Raw genomic sequence first — 21,269 nt, 5'->3', positions numbered from 1 at the left:
CCATATTTCCATTAGCGTAACAGAGAAAGTAAGAACAGCTGTGCCCTCTTGATAATAACATAAAGTACAACTGATATACAAGAGCTGGAAAGTAGTGTTTTATGATGGACAGCATTGATTTGATGATTGTGTATCATTAGCTTAATTTAAGTCATTATTCTTAATAAATAAAATACAATTTGTAAAACCAAAAATGACTCATTTGCATCACTTTATGAATGAATCAAAAATCAAATATTTGCTTTCTTTTCTATTGTGGAATGTGTTGCCTATTACTTTGTTGCATGTTTTTGTGAAATTCCGAATGATTCCAATACCATTTTATACAGCTCTTAATTTGGCTTTTTGTTTTGTTTTGTGGCGCATGCGCCTTGTTCGGGAACCCGCAAACTCCGCCCAGCACGCCGCCACGTCAGAGACACACCGGCCGCGTGTGCACAAACGAGCGCACCCTGTAATCACACTGACTGACTGTCGGTGAGTGAGATAAACAAAGAGCCGGTGACTTTCCAGCAAAACAGACAACGCTCCTCAAGCTCCACGGAATCATGGAAACTGGTAGGTCGGGGTGCTACTTTCTCCCGTTTCAGTCCTGATGGGTTTTGCGCCGCCGGCAGCCGGAGCTCGGTCCGTGTCTGACAGCTAACGTTTAGAGGATGACAGCTGAGGAAGCTAACAGGCTAAAGTTAGCATTCGATGCGTTAGCATGCCCCAGCCTTGCTAGCATGACTTTGCCGTTGTTTTACTCGCGCTAGGTTTTGTCAGTTTCATGCCTATAACGGTGCCAGCAAGGCACCGACATCCAGACTAGAGACACCGACAAGTTAACGCGCCTTTACTCGCTAGTTTTTAAGAGCTGGTGTCAGCTTAAAGCAGCCGGAAATGTTAGCTCGTGTAGCTAGCCATGCAAGAATGGAACTAGAAATACCAGAAGCTGTCAAAAAAATAAAGTATAAAGTGGTAGCGTTCACGATTTATTTTAGTGAGGAAAGATTCTTTATACATTCTAGGAGGAGTTTCACCTGCATCAACCTACTCTTGTTAAATGTCATACTTATTATTAAAGCTGTAAGTTAAGCCAAGGCATTTGAGTTTGGATTGTTTCGACCTCTCACACTAACCTCAGGTTTCACTTTTATTGGCAGGCAAAGATCAGGTGGTTATTTAAAAGACATCTGTGAACTATTTGTTCTCTTCCGTAGAGCTATTTAATTGTCCTCTAAGTGTGAATTAAAAATGACTTCAGTGATTGATTTTTGTCAGCTGATGTCTACCGAGCCTCAACTTTTAGGCTTCATGCCAGCTGCACATGTATCATATACCTGTGCTTGGCCCCTCTCCATAGAATGTCCACTGTGAGATATATATATATATATATATATATATATGTGTGTCCTCAGCATTCATATATTCTATATATATTCTATATATGTCCTCAGCATTCATGCCTCCAAATGTTGAATAACAGCCAGAACAACTAACTAACTCGCCCTTAGGCTCTATTCTTTTCTTCAACACACACACACACACACACACACACACACACACACACACACACACACACACACACACACACACCTTTCATATGTTGTTTGTGCAAAATGCTGTTGGCTAGCACTCTTGTTACTGATCCTGGTCTCACTGTTTCCCCTTCGTTATCCATCTATACTCATCAGTGTCAACAAATTCAACTGTTGCGCCACAAGAACAACAGTGTCATGTCGACACAGGACCCCATGCAGGCCTGCTCTCGAAATATTCCCTGCCTTAAGGCCCCGGTTGTGCTTATTTTCTGATGATACGGGCTATGACGGTTAATGAAGTCTGACACCGTCCTAACATGCGGCGGCCGGTCCATTTGTGTCTGGATGGAGAACAACAGAATGCAGCAGAGAGAGAGAGAGAGAGAGAGAGACAGAGAGAGAGAGAGAGAGAGAGGTCAAACTCTAGGCGGCATGCATGACTGGGCAATGTGCCTCTCGATGTTTAATTGCTCTGCACTTTTATTTGACGGAATTACGAACCGCACATCACTGGCAGTTTGTTTCTGTCGCCGTGTGACATTCTTCCGCCGTCCAGCAGCACTAGACAAGCTTTCCAGTGTGTTCCTCTCACAGATGAGCGATACCAGCCCTTATCTCCCACTTATAGCGCTGCTAGAAAGCATTCATTACCTCCCTGTTTGTCATTGTCTTGTGCCAAGTCTGTCCTTCATTCTTTATCAGAGCCGTAATCATTATCGTGCTCAATACACCTAATAGACTATTCTCTATATGGATGGTGGGGCGGGAAAGTCATGCGCCAGTAAGTTGTCTTAGTCAATAAATGATGTGCTGTTAGTTTATGGCTATCGATCTGGTAATTTTCCAGGCATTATCGTGACATCCGAGTATGTGAGTGCTCATAAATCAGATGTTAAGAAGGAAGCAAGGGTTTGCCTAAAGTGCACAGATGAGTCTAGGGGAATTGGGACAGTAGGAAATACCTCCTCGTAGTTACAGTCAGCTGTCTGGCTGTGAAAGTCTTCCTGGTGCAAGTTTTTATTTCTGCTCATCATTCATTCTGCTCTTCTCATCCATCCATCCCTCTCCACCCCTTCCTCCCTCCTCCGTCAGGTTTGAGTCAGGAGAAGGTGTCCACCTTCCTCAAGCGGCTGCGGGCCGAGCCGCGCTACCTGTTGGCCCAGAATGTGTCCACCTGCATCGACCCGCTGGAGGTTTGTCTGCACCGGCAGACTGTCCAGGATACCGTGCACATCTTCCAGCACTCTATCCCCACAGAGGGCAAGCCCGTCACCAACCAGAAAAACTCAGGTAGGACAGAATGTCGATATTCTAGTTTGTGAATTTTAGTCCTCGCTTCAACAATAGATGGCACAAACAACTGCTGTTTAGCACATATTGGTAAGTGAATGTATTTCTGAAATGGATCAGAAGTCGCCTCTGCCCTTCCAATGTCTTATCCATCACAAACAAACGATGGATCTGCACGCTCTAGCTTCTGATACATTGTACAGTTTTTAAACAGAGTTTTCTGTATTTGTCATGACGCTGGAGGTTCCCCTGAATTTGATTTGCAAGTTGCGAGCTGGATTATCAATTTCTCAGTAAAAGCACAAATTTTCCAGTTTGCATTGTTGTCTGAAGCTCACGCTAAAATCTAGCGCTGACGACACATGACACGTTTGAAGTCTGCTGTTTTCTGGCTGGAATCTTGTTTTGCTTCGTGGACTCATTGTCTCGACAAAAAAAATCCCCCAAAAAAGCCGATCATAGGTTTTTGTAACTGAATTCATCCTCTCAGACAGCCATCGTATTTCATTCAGTTCAACATGTATGAAATAAAGCTACAGCACTGAGACGTGAACTTTTCTTTAGATAGGTCAACCATTAGCATTGCTGCTACCTGTACAAACGCATGATACTCAGCCACGTGTTTCTGTCTTTCTCTGTCTTCCCTTTTCATTTTTAGGGAGATGTTGGATCTTCTCGTGCCTCAACGTCATGCGACTTCCCTTCATGAAGAAATTTAACATAGAGGAGTTTGAGTTTAGTCAGTCCTATCTTTTTTTCTGGGACAAGGTAAGATGTTGAACCAGCAGGTTTATTGAGCAGCTCTTTAATCTTTTTTGTGTGTGTGTGTGTGTGTGTGTGTGTGTGTGTGTGTGTGTGTGTGTACAGTCAGGACACCGTGTGTGTGTGTGTGTGTGTGTACAGTCAGGACACCGTGTGTGTGTGTGTGTGCGCGGACATGTGCATTGGTTCAGTGTTGATATGCAGCATTCTACTACTACACAGTCATTGTCCAGATAAACCCCTCTTTTGTGTGTTGTGGTCGGTGCTCTTTCAGGGCTTGTTTGTATCGCTCTCTGTCTCTTTGTCTTGATGGCCGTGTGTCTCTTTCTCCCAGATATTTACACAGTTGGTTGTTCCACCTTCAATAATACATCTTTCTTAAATATGTAGCCTGAAGAATATCCTGCTCCCCTATCAGCCAGTAGCGTATCAGATGTGTTCGCTTAACTGTAGCAAGTATATGTTTCAAGTCTGCCAAAATAAGTCTGACCTGCCGATTCCGATTTGTGCCGACTCTGATTTTCTCTCCGAGATCTATAATTGACAGCAAGACTCCAGACTCTAGTTTCAACTGTCCTGAAGTCAGTGTAAACAGTCAGCATTTCTAAATGTTATCTCTTTACTCTGTCACTATCGTATATTGTGGATATTTGCATTAAAACACACTTCAAATAAATAGGAAATACATGATTATATTGTATTTAAATACTTGCTTTGATTAAAAGAAATCTTGGCATTAGTATTTTAATTATGTGTTATAAGCTGCTTGGTGTTAGGAAGTTAAACAGAGCTCTAATATCTATTTTATACTGCTGTGAACCCCGCCCCCCCCCCACAGCAGACGAGCCGTTCATTGTGATTACTCTGAGCAGAATGCGTGGAAATGAGTTACAACATAAAAACTGTCTGGTTAAGTTAGTCGTCCCAAATGTGTTACGGCTGTGCCTCAACAGCCTATTTTGGACTTGCAGCTGTGACGAAGTGTGAGCTCTATGTCTTCTTTACTCTCGTGTGTGTGTGTGTGTCTGTCTGTCTGTCTGTCTGTCTGTCTGTCTGTGTAAAAGTGTCTTTACTCTCGTGTCTGTCTGTCTGTCTGTCTGTCTCTCTGTGTAAAAGTGAAATCTGAACCATCAGTCGGTGCGTCTCTAGGGAGTAATGTTCTTTTACGTAGCGCCAGCCTGTCTGACACGGTCTTATTTGTTTTCTATTGATCTGCTGGTAGAAACACAACGTTTTGTGACTTAAGTGTAGCTCAAGTCTACACACTTCTTTGTAACATGTAGTGCCGTGACGTCATTAGGCTGTGCAGCCCCTCACCGTCCCGGCTGTCTTTGCTCTTCGTTCTGCAGGTGGAGCGTTGCTACTACTTCCTCCAGGCCTGTGTGGAGACGGCGCAGCGGAAGGAGCTGGTGGACGGACGCCTGGTCCAGTTCCTCCTCTCCAATCCGACCAATGACGGAGGACAGTGGGACATGCTGGTCAACCTCATTGGTCAGTTCTCACCACGGCGCATAATCACGAGACGTTCACGTTGAATTATTGACTAGACTGTGTGATTTGCGCAATAAGTCATGAGGTGATGATCTGTTCTCTAAATATGTAAATCTTGTTTTGTGCCGCCCTGTATTCAGAAAAGTATGGCGTGATTCCAAAGAAATGCTTTCCAGAGTCGCACAGCTCGGAGGCCTCACGCAGAATGAATGACATCCTTAATCATAAGGTGTGTTTACACATCTTGTCCTTTTTTGTTCAAACCAATACAACCGGTGAGTCACGTAATTGCTGAGGCAGTGCTGATGGTTTTGTCTCACCGTGTGTCACAGCTGAGAGAATACTGCCTAAGACTGAGGAACATGGTGGCCAGTGATGCGACTAAAGCGGAGCTGTCTGACGCTATGGACACCATGATAGAGGAGGTGAGACTCAAAGAGCACATAGAGTAGATATTATATAGGGGCGTCGGAGGAACAGAATCTGTGTTTGACTGGAGGAACTCGGAACTAAATTTAGTTCCTCCAGAATAGTTTCAGGTGACAAAAAAAAAAGTTCCGATGTTTCTTTCCAAATGTTCAGGAACTATCAGGGCCCAGAAACCCAGACCCTGTGTCTGCTACTACCGTTTACAGCTTCATTCACAAGATAAGAAAGTACTGATTGACTCTGGTTAGGACAAGGTACAGACGTTTTTATAATGTTTAACATTCTGCTCTCAGTATAATGTAGTCCAGTACAAGGTCCCCTTTAACTGTGACCTCAGTAAGACAAATATAATTGTTTTCACACACGTTTGATATATGGTAGACAGAGAGTTTACGGCAGAGCTGCTGGATTGCGTTGCAATAGATTGTACATCGTTCCATTTTTACCAGAAGAGGGCGCTGTTAAATAACTGACTGCAGCAACATGGAGCCAGTTGGAAGGGATTCCTAAAAATCAGTCTGCAGCCCGATCCCAATGTCCCAAACCTCTAGCGCTGAACCCTCAGGGACGTATCTGAAGCTTCAAGAATCAATATTAACAGAAATGCTTGATGAATAAACCAGGTGTGTTGATGTCAGCCCTGAGGCCTCACACACTTCACAGGAACAGTTCAGGGAGCGTGGGCGTTGGGCTTTGGCCTCTAATATAATGTGTATATGATGTAATCAGTGTTTGGGTTCGAGGTTTGTGTGAAAACTGTCTCTTTATTTCAAGAGATGCATCAAATAGTTATGTAGTGATGCTTTATTCAATATTGACATCTGATAGGATCCAAATACGAGGGATACAAGCAGTTTTCTTTGTGATTAAGAAGCTTCAACAATCAAGGATTGAGAGGAGGGGGAGACCGTATTCTTATATATACTTGATATAGAACCAAACATTTACTGCAGGTCCATTTACTGTCTTTGCTTCCAAGTTTTTCTCATACCAGAACCTGCAAAATACCCGCCTGTGACTTTAGTGTAGTAGTATTTATTATACCCTTTTTAATGTGTGTACACACACATACAGATGTGAATGTATGCGTGTCATTTCTGCACTACAGAGAGTGTGTGAAAGCAACAACAAACACCTGCACACTGCCTTCGAAGTCACAAAGCTGAAGATAGCGATCTTGATTATGGAACAGTCTATCATGTAAACAAACTGTTTCACACCGTGACAAACGTTACGCCAGATAGTGTGCGTGTGAAATGCGGTCATGTGTCTATAGTGTGTTTTTGTGGCTTGTGACGCGTTACACTGTGTAGGTGTGTATGCATAAGAGGGTTTGTTTACTGTGTGTGTGTGTGTGTGTGTGTGTGTGTGTGTGTGTGGGTCAATGTGTGAGCGGCCAGTCAGTCAATCAGCCTCCCATTGAGCCGATTGCACATGGAACAGGGCTCTGGTTATGTCAGCTGTTTGGTTGCATTGTGCTGCTGGCTGGTTGCTTGTTTAAACAGTCGCCTGTATCTCACAGCGCCTCTGTGGATGACCACACACACACACACACACACACACACACACACACACACACACACACACACACACACACACACACACACGGACATATGTTGTGCAACAGTAAAGACTGCTCCCACTGCACGGCAGGGCTGGAGGGGCGCGGAGGGTTTTCAGTGTGTTTGTTTGTCCACCTGGAAGTGGTTTGTTTTGCGAAACGCCGCTCCGTCACGGCCGGTGGTGATGGAGCATACGGTCATGACAGAGGAACGGCTGACGTAAAGGGAGCCGGGCTGCTCACGGGTATTGTCTCGAGTACGTTTGACCAGCATCATTCTAGAGATGAACACTCAGAAATCAAATCCCATTTATTTATTTATTCACCATTTGTCCGTTTTTGTTCCTGTTATGACCCCGGTAGTAAGTAATTAAATATGCACAATATGTCGTCAGCTTTTCTGTATTATTTTATTTTCTAAAAAGATATTGCGACCAACATGTAAGTTATGTCCAGTATATCGGGTATGTAAGTGGACGATTCACTTGATGTGTGCACACAGGTGTCAGCATTCATCTGCAGGAAGCATCACAGTTGCACTAAATTAAGCAAATGTCACTTCAGACAACTAGACATGTTGTAGTACTGTGATATATTGTGTTTAAATGATTAGTCTCTCAATTGATTAGTTAATGAAGAGGAAAAAAAAATGTATTGCGTTAAATTGTCCTGGTGACAGGTTCTTAAACTTGAAGATTTTCATGTAAATGTAATATCTTTGACTTTTTTTGTTTTTTGTCAGACAAAATAAGCTATTTTGAGATTCAACAGTGTGACTAACAACCAGTGATGTGAGCAACCAATGGGCAGAAAAGCATCATAAGTCACACTTAACTACAAACCTAAAAACAAACTGTGATACATGCAATCAGCTCGAAGTCGTCATAATTCATGCAATCTTGCCAAAAACAAAAGTAAACTCACCAAGCTGTCTGCTCATGTGTGTGTGTGTGTGTGTGTGTGTGTGTGTGTGTGTGTGTGTGTGTGTGTGTGTGTGTGTGTGTGTGTGTGTGTGTGTGTGTGTGTGTGCGCGTGCGTGCGTGCGTGCGTGCGTGCGTGTCAGTAAAAGGTGTTTTTGAGAAAGTGTGAGTCACCGCAACCACGAGAGGTCCTCAAACACGCAGCCATAACTGGGCAACGGAAATATTATGCAGTTTGCTGCAGCGGAATGCAAGGTTAGCCGTGGACAGACGCAGAGATGCACACACACAGAAGCATGCTCACTCACGGACCGACAGCACGATCCTCCCGTATACTCGATGTGCAAATATGAATTTGACATCGTCACTGCACCAGCAGAACTTTTAAAATCATGCCTTCAAATGAACCTGACTTACTAATGGAAACACTTTAATGAAAATAAATGAGAATTGTTTTGGAATGACATAATTCTTTATTGACACCGACTGTAAGCTGCCGTGACAAATGGTTCTCGTTTGGTGTTTGATTTGCTTCCAGCGTCAAGAGCACTGCTGCTTACATATTAGCTGTGTAAATTAGGGAGGATGTAATAAACTTGAGGCGAGTGACATCTTATCAGGCGACGCAGACAATCACCGGTGGTGTCGGGTGATGCATTTGTTGGCATTTCGGTATTTATTGCTGAGCTGTTTGTGTATCTATCAGGTTGACAAACTAACAATGGCAATAATTTCACAGGTTCATGTCCACGTGTTTGTGGACCTGTGTGTCATGGTGGCTTTTCTTCTCCTGGTCTCCTCTACGCGTTCACCTGGATTTGTATCTACGTGCGTTTCTTTCCCATCACGAGTGGCGTGTCAGTCCTACTTTGGTGTGTGTGGAGGTGATGCTGTCCACCCTTCCCCACGTGGTGGCTCTGATTGTGCGCTGGTCTTCGTCACGCCCCCCCCACACACACACACACACTCCCCTGACAGGCAACCCGGGGTCCACGTCTCTGCTTCCACTTACTGTACCCAGGGTGCGCTTGATTTAACTGGATCCCGAGTCAAGCGTCTTACTGTTTTTGCGTCACATTTATCCGGGAAAACCTCTGCAGTAGCAACATTTTAAGATGCACCGATACTAAGAACCAGGAAGTGATGTCATGCCCCGTTTGTCTTTACAGAGGCTGTTAGGGAGACGGTGTTCACACGCTGCATTATTGAGGCACAGAGGATTAGTTTAAGTTTCAAAGTCACTCTTTCATGCTGTATCTGCTGTGTATCCTCGCTGCTCTACTCTCACTTACAGAAACACGTAGGCAACACACACACACACACACACACACACACACACACACACACACACACACTCAAATTAAGGGACATTCACTGTACATGCACGTACAGTTACCAGTACACACACACACACACACACACACACACACACACACACACACACACACACACACACACACACACAGATGGTATCCCTCACGCCACAACTGTAGCCCTTCCGTGCTCCATTGCGTCATGGAATCAGAAACACCATGTGTGACTCCGGTCTTGGCTCTGAATGAGAGTGATTCTTGAGACAAGTCTAATTTATGAGACGGCCATCAAATCACAGAGGAGGAACTTTCCCTGCCTGCTGCTCAGAGAGTCAGCGCTGCTGGCGATTGACTCAGTTGATTTGTTGTTCGATGTGGGTGGGTTCCCGCAGATTTGTCATTGTTAAAGGGGGGGGGGGGGGGGGGCTGCGACCGTGAGCCCGGAGTGGTCCGCTCGCATTTCTTGCATTTTCTCTGCGCCATTGTTAGAATTTAACACTGACCACATGTGTTGGATGTTTACAAAACATGGAGGTTTAATCAAAACCTTCGCTCATTTTTATCCAAACTGTTTGCATGGTGTCATTTGCTTACACTCACAAGTCCAGCTTCTAGACAAAAGTTATAAATTTACCTCAGAGCAGCAGTGAGGCAAATGTTGTTCCTTTTAATTTGGCTTGAACTGATTGAGAGTGTTAAAATGATTTTATTAAAATGTGTTTCATTAAACATGCATTGCTCTAATTGAATTTGTAAATCACATTTATATGCTAAAGGTATGAAATACAAGGTGCCATTTAATCCTCTTCATTGAGACTGATCAAGGGAGACATTATTTAGCATTTAACTCCGGTATTAAATCTTTATTACACATCTAGTCCAGGAGGGAGGGAAGGCTGAGCTCTGGTAACCTGGACTGCCTTGCTCAAGGGTACCTCTCTACCTCCTGGTGTGTTGGTTTGTCCTGCTCCCTGAATGTTTTTGGGCTCACTCTTGACTCCAGGTGATTCGTTTGTTTGGGTCGCGTAAAACAAATCAACATGCGGGCCGACACTGGAGCACAGATGCTATCAAACGTTAGCCGCGGTTAGCCCCGATGGTGTGCAGTCAGTCGGCTTATTGTTTACAGCGAGACACGCAAACTCGACATGTCACACAATTGAAAGTGAGCGGAGGCGGAGCCTCTGCTGGAGACCGATGAGTTGAAGAGAAAGCTGCCTGTTAACAAACCCCTCATAGCAGCTGCTCCCTGGAAGCTGTTTGAACGTTACGTTATATGAATCTTTTGAAGCTGCAGTCGCGGTTATGAGTAACGCGGTTGACGTAATGAAGAAGTTGAAGTCGATCCTGAGGCCTTGGGCTCAAATCATTTGTAAAATCTTTGTTGAAAATGCAGCCGTGATACATTTACTGATTGAAAGTTTGATCAGTCTTCTTTTTTAACACTGCCAGTGCTTTGTGGAAGTTATTGTGTGAATTAAAAGTTATTTAAAGGTAGTTATAGTTATTGCAAAACAAATGAACGTCATGTAATTCATTTGATATGTGAGAGGTATTACATTGGGATCAAATATACTGTAACCACATAGCTGTGCTACGGTGAGACACTTTCCCTATTCATCCTTTTTATTGTTTGACTGTCTTGTCAGCCTCCCTCTCACCTTTTTCTCTCCTCAGTCACTCAAACATGTCCGTCATTGAGGCCGCAGGTGTTTCAATATTGATGCTGCTCGACTGTCGCTGTGGCTGTTTATATGTTACTGAGTGAGGCCTTTCCCTCACACCTCCATCATTCGCCTTGCACAGGGCCGGATGAGCTGGCATTTAGAGGGACGCTCACAGTACGTCTCAGGGCGTCTGAAAGACGGATTGTAAAGTGAGTGGAAAGGTTGTAAGTTACCAGGGAGAGTTGTTCTTGGAAGAAAAAGACAAATAAGGAGGAATCAAAAGAAAAGGGCGGGGGGGGTCAAGGGGTAACGGAGACGTCTCGTCGAGGTACCGAGGGCATCTGGGCAAACACAGACCAGACAAGAGGATGGACACCTCGGCATGCCGTCCTTCCCGCAGGGCAGTCTAAACAAAGTAGTTGAATTAGGGCGTTGAACAGATGCCTTTGTTGACTCTGTGCATGTGTGTATTTTTCTGTACTTCTGACTTTACGCGTCTCTGTGATGACGAGGGGGATTGTTTGTTTGTGTAAGTCGAGGCCTGAATTTATGCATTTCTGTGTGTTTGTCTCAGTGCGAGTATGTTTGGGGTGAGGATGGTGGACTCAGTGGGCTCAGTGTCTACTAACCCGGTGCAGGAATGTCATCTTTATGTAGGGGTGTTTAATATGTGTTGACTAAGCACGGGAAACTGCTGCCATTGCTGCTATTTCTTCACGCCGAGCCAAAAATAATCCCCCCGTCGGCTCCATATTCAGCTAGACAGAAGTTTGATTTGTCTGGAAATCAGTAGTAGAAGTCAATAAAAATAGTGTTAAAGTCTATGGGAAATGTGTCCTTTGTGACACCCTCAGTCTTTGCAGTGAGAGTGGGATTTATCAGCATTCAGTGGAACAATACTCCCTGTAGAACATCTTATCTACCACGCAACAATGGACTGCGTCGCATCCTAATTTCTCAGCTGCTTTTTTTTTTTTTAATCGTACGTGATAGGAAAAGCATCTGCCGGGTCCCGGGAGGGGAGAGCAGAGGACAGGAGACGTGGTAAAGCAACAAAAAAAAGGGGGAAATTCCTGAGATAACTATATCGGAGGTTAGAAGATTGACAGACGGTCCAGTCCAAACAACCCGATTTAGCCCACAGGAACTCGGACTGAACTCCAGCACCGCAGGAAGACGCACAAGGTGGGAGGGTGGGAGGGAGGGAGGGGTATGGTGTGAATGGTGCAAATGGGGAAGTAGGGGGATCTGAAAAAAGATGGAGGGGAAAACGTAGGGAAAGTTGAGAGAGAGGCCCAGGCACTGATGGATGAGTGTATGCAAGGACAGACGTGGGTTTGAGGGGTTAGATGACCTCACATTAAGAATATGAGCTGGAAATTTAAATGTACAAAACATCTCCAATGGCAAGAGTTTGATGCTCAGCGTGTGTGCTTGTGCAGGTGTTCCGAGTGGCCAGCGTTTGTCTAGGCAGCCCTCCTGAGACCATCTGCTGGGAGTACAGGGACAAGGACAAGAACTTCCATCGCATGGGACCCCTCACCCCACAGGAGTTCTACAAGGAGCACGTCAAACCTCTATACAACATTCAGGACAAAGTAAGCGACCCGTAAAACACCTCAGAAAAGGCCATGTTAGTATTTCCGGTTTCTGACCCCCACGTGTTCACCTCCTATCCTCAGGTCTGCCTGGTGAACGACCCCCGACCCCAGAACCCGTATGGGAAGCTCTACAGCGTGGAGTTCCTCGGTAACATGGTCGGTGGCCGCACCACGCTGTACAACAACCAGGCCATCCAGCTGCTTAAAAAGGCTGCGGCTGATTCCATCAAGGAGGGAGAGGTGGGTCGGGACAAACGGGACATAAATGTGGACGCGGTCCGTCTGAGGGCGTCGGTACGGGTGAACGTCTCAAACGTGCTGCTCTTTGTCTCCCTCAGGCGGTGTGGTTCGGTTGTGACGTCGGGAAACATTTCCACGGCAAGCTGGGCATTAATGACATGAACGTGTGAGTATAATGATTCGTGTGACTGTGATCATCTCCGGCGGGAGGATCATGCGATTGGTGCGTCCGTGAGTGAGTGTATACAGTATGTGTGCACCTCTGTGTCTGTCCATGGCTAAACTCGCATTCTGCTGCAGCAAACTGCATAAAGTGTTGGTGGCCCCGTTATGGCTGCATGCGTCATGATTCATCCCTTTGAGTTTGTTTTTGGCAAGATTGTATTAAGCGTATTATACGACGACTTTGTGCCGATTTTCGGCATCCATCCCCGCTTGTTTTTGAGTTTGAATTAGGTGTGTTTCACTTCTTCTATACACTCGATGGTGTTTCAAGATGCCTTACAGCCCATTGGTGTCTAGACGGGGGTTTAGCCAGTTGTGGGTTGTATTCATTCAGTCATGCAATACGTCGTTGCAGACACATCTGCACTCAAGTTTGCAGAGATATTAGAATCAAGTCTTCTGCTCCTTTGTCCCAGATATTAGAAGCAAGGCATTTAGCGTGACTAACGTGGCTTTAGTTCCATCATTTGTTTGTCGGGCTGGGAATGCAGTACAATTTTGGATGTTATGATTCAAAGCCCTTCAGGAGAGGTGTGTTGCAACAACATCACACACACACACACACACACACATACACACACACACACACACACACACACACAATATTCAGTGTTTTGCACCACTGTCACTACACTGAACCTTTTCAACTCTGAAACGCTTGAGACAGCTGGACACCAACACCCATCTAAATGTAAAGTCTTAGAATCAATTCCAGCAGTGAATTGGCCCACTGATGTCGGTCACTGTTGAATCCCAGTCTCTGTGCCACGACTGCAGGGTTCACGTGGCGGTAGCAGACCCGGTCCAGCCTCACGAGGTGCGAGTCTCTCCGCAGGGGAAGAGTTGCTGATCGTTGCCCTTTCAGGTGCGGCGGCATCTGTTTCTGAGTTGCTGGCGCCAGGGTTAAATCTGCCCGCTGAAGCTAACCGGCGGGGTGCCGAATGTCTGCTGCCGTCTCTGCTGAAGCTCATCTTTCACACAGATCTGTTCTTGTAATTGGAATGAGGTTAACGGAAACCCATGAAGCTATCAAAACATTGCCCTTTTCTCTTGAAGTGATCAGTGTGTGGGTGAAATCAAAGGCTAGAGTTCTTTTCATCAGAGGAGCTACTGAAATGTGATTTGTGCGTATATGTGTGTTTGTGCGCACAGGTTCAACCACGAGCTCGTGTTCGGAGTGTCGGTGAAGAACCTCTCTAAAACGGAGCGGCTGATATTCGGAGACTCCCTCATGACCCACGCTATGATCCTCACCGCTGTCACGGACAAGGTACGCTCACGCAAACGCGCAGCACAGGCGGGCGGCTGCTCGGGGAAACTCATGCAAACACACGGCGCGTATTCAAGCAGAGCGACAGGAATACACACATCCAGAGTTTATTGCATCAAAGCCTCGCTGCGTGTTTACGCTGCTTTAATCGGCTGCAATTTTTCATAGTGATGTCAATATCCCCCCGTGTAAGTAACCCCAGCTGTTAGGACACTTTCTATGCTCCAGCTTCTCACTCTTATCTACTCATCGTCCTCTCTCTCTCTCTCTCTCTCTCTCGCTCTCTCTCTCTCTCTCTCTCTCTCTCTCTCTCTCTCTCTCTCTCTCTCTCTCTCTCTCTCTCTCTCTCAGGATGGGAAAGAAGGCTTTGAGAAGTGGAGGGTAGAAAACTCCTGGGGCGACGACCGTGGGAACAAAGGTAAGCTGAGAGACGCATGACGCATTATTACACAACTCTTACTTTCAGTCCTTTTTAGGATGAGTTTCTTTTCTTTAGATTTAACCTGTAACGAATTGCCACATAAGTACATTTCAACCTGTTCGTAGCAGTGACTTCTGAAACAGTTGCCTGTACCTGGATCTGCTCCCGGGATCCTATTCATGCTCCCACGTCCTCCTGCCTCCCCATCTCTCTTTCACATCTTTCTCACACCGCGGCGTCTCGTGATAGATCATCATCTTCCTGTTTGTGTCTATTGAATTAAGAACGGGATTAGACTGAGAGGTTCCCCAGTGCTGCTGCTTTATGAACTTGTAATTGGCTGCGTCCTGTTTCATACACACACACACACACACACACACACGCACACACACACACACACACACACACACACACACACACACACACACACACACACACACAGCGGCCCTTATTGTGTTCTACGAGCTCAATGCTTCTGGGTCAAGTTGCATAAACGTAGTTTCAGAATGAGCTAATCCGCGAGGTCAGAAAGTAGTACAGTGAAATTCCTCAAAATATCTTTGCAGAAATATTAGGTTTTATGGACTTATGGTGGCTTGATGAACTATTGTAGCTCCAATGAATTGATTATGTTGTGAAATGTCTGATATGCTTTGATACAACACTGACAGAAGACTTGTTGCAAAATAACTTTTTTTTTTTTTTCACTGGGAACTTTTGAACCAGATTTCTTTTCTTTTTTTAGTGGTCAGCTAACTGAGTTGTTTTGGTTTTTGAAAACCACAAATTTAAAATGAATTTGACAAACTTACCAGTGAGTCATTCTGATGCATCGGGGGGTAAAAAGTGTTGTCATTAAGTAAGTAAGGCGGGTTTGCACCACAGCACAGCAGGTCGTCCACATCACTGCCCCAGACTTTACCGTCTGTCCTTTCATCTCTTCTTCCTCATCTTCCTCTGACCCTCTGCCCCTCTTCTCCATCTCTGGGCTCCACATTCCACTGCAAATTATAGGAGAGTATTTCAGGTCAGTCATGCATCGTCTGGCAACACACACATACAGTGCAGCATAGACACACACACAGAGAGAGACACACACACACACACACACACACACATACTCCTCACAATATTTGCTTGAACCCGCAAACCGTAGTGACTGTTGGGAAAACCCCTCGGTCAAATCAAATGTTTTTCATGCATATCTTATTCCATAAACACCGGCAAATATGGAGGGCCGGGGCCCCCCGGCTCGTCCAAAAGCCAAATTAATAAAGTGCTTGAGAACAAGAGTTCGAGACGTGGAGTTCACGAGGGGGAATCCGGGGGCTTTGTTTGTTTGGCAAAATCTTCGGGGGGAAAAACCGGCACAAGTGGAGAAAGGAAGAGGAAAGCATGCAGGAGAAAGGAGAGAGCTGGAAGAGAAATTGCGGCGTAGTGCAGGTCGAATCCGTTTGAAATTAGGAAAAACAAAAGTCAAGCAGATGAAGAGAGGGTTTTGGAAAGATGACAAAGGAGAAATTGGAAGAAGAGTCGTAATAGCCGCAGAGAAGAGGGAGAGTGGAGTGTGCTTATAAGGTTTTTAAAGGCTTAACATCTCCCTTCTGGCCTTTTCATATTCTTCCTGACCCCAAAAGAGTTTCTCACGAGAGGTTTAAATTTCTGTTTCCTCCGTTTTCCACAGCTCGTACTTTTACACCGCTTCAGACGAATGCTTGGCTGCGCGCTCCGAGGTTTTTATTCTCACTTTGACGGGAACACCTCAACATTCGTCACGAGTTTCGCTTGAGCTGTGATCGAGTTTGACGCGTAGAGAGAGAGAGAAACGAACATGATTCTATTGTTGAGTAAACGCAAGAAGATGACGTTAATGTGGACGGAAGGGTTTCCTTTGTAGCGGACACGACAGATTCTTGGGAGGAGAAGCTTCATTAGCTTTACAGTATGCTTCTAATCCATTGCCATTATTTTGCAACCAAACCACAGTTGCATATCCGTCCCCTCTCCTCCTTTGAAGGACCCATTTCATTATCTACGACTTGAAAAATGCCTTTTCTGTGGTCCGACCACAACTCCCCCATCGGTTCTTATTTCCTGTTGAAACGCCACACGTTCCTCTCTGCTGGCAAGTGTCAAAATTATTTCACAGCTGCATCTTGTGCTCTAATCATCGACCCCGCCAGCCTCTTTTTGATATGTCCAAATCATGGTTCACTTCCCAAATTTTGACGGAGTTCTTCCGAAAACCGCGGTTCATGTTGGCCGGTGATCGTCACGGGATGTGGATTGCTGCTCAAGTTGGAAAGCAAGATGGCTGCTCCACATTCTTCTAGCTTACAGTACATCCATCTGTTCTGAGACGGGACCGTCAGCCTATCCCTAAAAACAAATAAGGACACCCAACATTCACACACACACACACACACACACACACACACACACACACACACACACACACACACACACACACACACACACACACACACACACACACACAGCACCATGCCACCCAACACGCGGGTTCCAGGAAGCTCACATCAACACACGGGGATACCACAGTGAGAACCAGGCAACGTGCCATCTAAGATCTGCGTACTTGGAAGGACACACGTACACAACGGACACGCCATCCCCCGATACATTGTTTTGGACTGTGGCACGTTCCTGCGGTCGCCCTGACGTCTTTGATAAGTCAACTCCACAGTAGGAGGGATGCTCTCGTTTGCTCAACTCTGAACACGCGAGGAGGGGAAGAGGAGGACAAAATAACTTCAAGTTATCTTAATTCACTCCAAGCTCTGGTTGCTTCCCGTATGTGTGTCAGTCCAGGACCAAATCTGAGCTGCTGCGGTTCCACTAAATTCTAAGTCTTTTCTTATCTAAGTAGAAGACAGACATGCAGGCATCTTTTCATTTAAATTAATCATTTCAGCATGGGGCTACATCCTCCTCTGAATAAAGAGGGTTTAGGTTATCCCAACATGCCTTCTGTCAGCGCAAGGCTTTCATAACCATACAGATTTTGCCACGTTGACCTTTTTTGACTGCGCACACACACACACACACACACACACACACACACACACACACACACACACACACACACACACACACACACACACACACACACATGCTGAGGGAGACAGAGACGGGCATTGTTTGGTTTTATCAGGGTGGGCGTGCAGAGGTGATAGCAGAAGTGTCGAATGCAAGCTGCAGGGTGGGGAAGCGTCCTCCACCCTCCTGCCCGTTGAAACAATAGAGTTCGGTGATAAAGAGCATTTAAAAGCAATTAAAACGTGTGTGCAGAGACAAAGTGTGTTCGACCATTCTGCTCTCTACTCCTTCCCTTTCAGTGAAAGCGGAGTAACAGTAATAATCGGCTTAATTAGTGACATGATGTGTTTCTCTCTGAAAGAATGTGTCGTGATTAAGGCTCTCTGACGGATCGACTTCGGCCTTTTTCCCTCAAATCCTGATATTTTAGCAAAGAAAGTTTAAAGGCTGGACCGCTCTCACCTGTGGAGGAAAAACAAAAACAGCATCTGAGATGAGGACGCTTTATATATATGAGAGAGAGAGAGAGAGAGAGAGAGAGAGAGAGAGAGAGAGAGAGAGAGAGAGAGAGAGAGAGAGAGAGAGAGAGAGAGAGAGAGAGAGCTAACAGGTTTTCCCATCATCAGGCTACTGTCCATTGATGTCTTTAGAGAGCTGGACATGGTGCTGCCAGTCAGTTTGTCTAGCTGGCCCACAAAGCATTTACCCCATAGACATAAACTGTGAAAGGTAGAATTGCAATCATAGATCCGCTCACAAAATGTGTTACATGAAGAATGTTGAAAGTACAGACTTACTGGATGTTTGAGAAACCTTTCTGTTTCTGAAGAGTATGTTTTCTTTTTGTCACTTTCCAATCGTCTGATGAACCGAACAACTTGACCTGATTAGGATGGATATCCAAGTTTTGAGTTCTTCTTTCTTTAATCCCAGTTCTCCGCTTGACTGCCATCGTTTTAGGTGAAAAAAAGAATCCATACTGACCGGTTGGCTGTCTTCCCTGTCTTTCTCTGTAGGTTACCTGATCATGACGGACGATTGGTTCTCTGAATACGTGTACGAGGTGGTGGTAGACAAGAAGTACCTCTCAGCTGATGTCCTGGAAGTGATGCAACAGGATCCCGTTGTGCTTCCTGCCTGGGACCCCATGGGAGCCCTGGCATAACTACAGAAATCCAGGTTTTAGCCCCAACCTCTGGTCTATTTGACTCCGCCCTATTCATCGGCTGCTTTTACCTCTCCAATACTCCCCCTGCCCCTTCCTCACCCACACCTCCTTCCAAAACAACCTGATCTTCTAGACAAAATAATAAAGATTTTGTTTTCTTTTTTACTGGACTGCCTGTGTCTTTTGTCTGCCTTTTTGTTTCTTCCAGACAGTGGAGGTTTACACTGCCACAACATTTCTTTCTTTTTTTTGCGATGGTATACGGCTCTGAATCTGGGCCTCAGCATTTCAAAAGGTGGGTTTATTGCATCATGAACAGCAGCGTCACAAACGAGCAGAATATTGAATAGTTATATACTCGCTAGTACTGTAAAAGACAGGAAACTCTGCTTAGTTTGGAACATATTTTTATCTTTCCCCTCTTGGACACGTGCAAAACAGCAGTGATTTACTGTGCTTGGAATAACACTTGCAGAATTTCCTATAACACACTATCTTACCATAACATCCTCTCCCTACAAACACCATTTAAACCATCACAGTAGCATAGGTGTGCATGTATATTATGTATTATTTTTTCCATATATTCTGCCTGTATCTACCGTCTACAGCAGGAAAGGGTCATACTTCAACAATACTCGCTCCATTTTCTGCAGAGAACAGCTTCGTTTTCCAAGCACTTCCTGCCCAGCCTCCTGTAATCACTTCTCAGCGGCGTTCCAACTCTTCCTGCTTTAAAACACTCCTGTCAAGGTACGGACGACCTCTGACCTCCCAGCAGTTGGTCTGTCAGCTAAGTTCTTACTGTTCACCTTCTGCAGCGTTGTTGTTGAGAGCAATCAGCATCACTGGCTTGATGTAGAAGGGAGGGCTTGGATAGGATAGCTTTTAGTGTCAATTCAGCAAAATCTAGAGGTGAAGAGGCCTTATTTTATTGCAATTTTTTTTCTTTCCTGTCAGATTGCACTGTGTGCCGTAGACTAATTGGCATTAGAGTAATCCTAAAAACATGCGATACAGCCTACCGTAATAACTCCTACGTACTCCCATCAACCTGCAATTTTTCATCTTAGTTTCTCAACTTCTTCTGGTATTCCAGTTCATCTGCAGCTTGTCTCGTGTTTTTTTTAATTTTTTTTATATATCCTCTTCTACTTTCTCCCAGTTTTCCCACACCTGACATATAACGGTCGCAGCCTCTCTTCTCAGTGGATTCAAAGACAAAGCCAGATATTTGGGGAATTATAGTGAAGCAGTTTAGAAAAGATGTACTCTCTACAGAAGCTGGACAGATGGTGTTCTGAGATTTAAGGGTTAATTGATAGCATTCCCTTCAATGTATTTCCTAGAAGTCCTCCCTCAGAGGAATGGTATTTTCTTTTCTTTTTTTTTTTATCTGTGTTTGATTTAGAGGAGAGTGCACTGTAAATCTTAGCTGGCAAATCCTGGGTTTCGTAATATGTTCAAGAGGAAATAGGAGATACTTTGTAGTTATCACAGAGTAATCAGTTGCCATAAAAAAAAATGCACAGTCAAATGATTTCCGTAAACAAATGTTTTTTAAATGTTTGATAAAAGAAATGTAAGTGTGTGTGTGTGTGTGTGTGTGTGTGTGTGTGTGTGCGCACACAGTATGTACAGCAGTGGTGTTAAATAAACAGCAGGTAAAACAGAATTACAAAGACATATGAAGAGCTAATTTATCCTGAATAAATAAACTTATTCTGCAAAAAGATTTGCAGGAGAGACAATCAGTAAACAGGCTTTATACGTCTAACATTTATAAGAAACACTGAATTTCTCTATTGTTTTGTGTCTTGTTTTGCCCTCTACCTGTCAGTTAGTGGTGTAATGCAATTACAATGCAATTAAATGTAATGAAAGTACATTTACTCAAGTACTTTTTACTCCACTACAATTCTTATTACACCATCTCCACCTTCACTAAATACCACAGTAACACGCTGGTTATGTGTTAAAAGCATGCGGAATAACAATTAAATAATGTATATCTAGAGTTAAATAGTCACATTAAATGATTACTTTACTGACTTTACTTTTTTACATTTCAAAGAAGGACATTTAATTACTTATTTTAACATTGGTGCATTTTTACTTGTAAATAATAATAATCAATGTGCTAAGTGGAGCATTTAGCTCCCACTGACCACTCTCCGGCAGTAATGAGCGCGCAGACGCAGGTGTGCGTTTATTGATTAATGGTTTGTGACTGCGCATGTCAGACAATCGGGAGATTGTCTCAGGTAAGTTCTCAGGTAACGTTGAGGATAATGTTTTCTCCTGAAATAGGAAGACTTCACCACGCAAGAC

At 44.6% G+C, this 21,269-nt stretch overlaps 1 protein-coding gene across 1 annotated transcript; it reads left to right on the top strand.

Annotated features, from left to right (window-relative positions):
- Positions 1 to 440: 440 nt before the first annotated feature.
- blmh (bleomycin hydrolase) lies at positions 441 to 19,108 on the top strand. Its single transcript, XM_068707044.1, has 12 exons — positions 441 to 558; positions 2,616 to 2,813; positions 3,472 to 3,581; positions 4,925 to 5,066; positions 5,207 to 5,295; positions 5,399 to 5,491; positions 12,399 to 12,554; positions 12,639 to 12,797; positions 12,896 to 12,963; positions 14,175 to 14,292; positions 14,644 to 14,710; positions 18,787 to 19,108. Exons 1-12 carry the CDS (start codon positions 549 to 551, stop codon positions 18,933 to 18,935), a joined length of 1,359 nt encoding a protein of 452 aa, XP_068563145.1. The 5' UTR covers positions 441 to 548; the 3' UTR covers positions 18,936 to 19,108.
- The last annotated feature ends 2,161 nt before the right edge of the window (positions 19,109 to 21,269 follow it).

This window comes from Cebidichthys violaceus, unplaced genomic scaffold, assembly GCF_023349555.1.
Source record: "Cebidichthys violaceus isolate CVI_PGR_0920_01 unplaced genomic scaffold, fCebVio1.0.p SCAF_1, whole genome shotgun sequence".
In the NCBI taxonomy this organism is placed as follows: domain Eukaryota; kingdom Metazoa; phylum Chordata; class Actinopteri; order Perciformes; family Stichaeidae; genus Cebidichthys; species Cebidichthys violaceus.
This window is presented reverse-complemented; position numbering and strand designations above follow the sequence as displayed.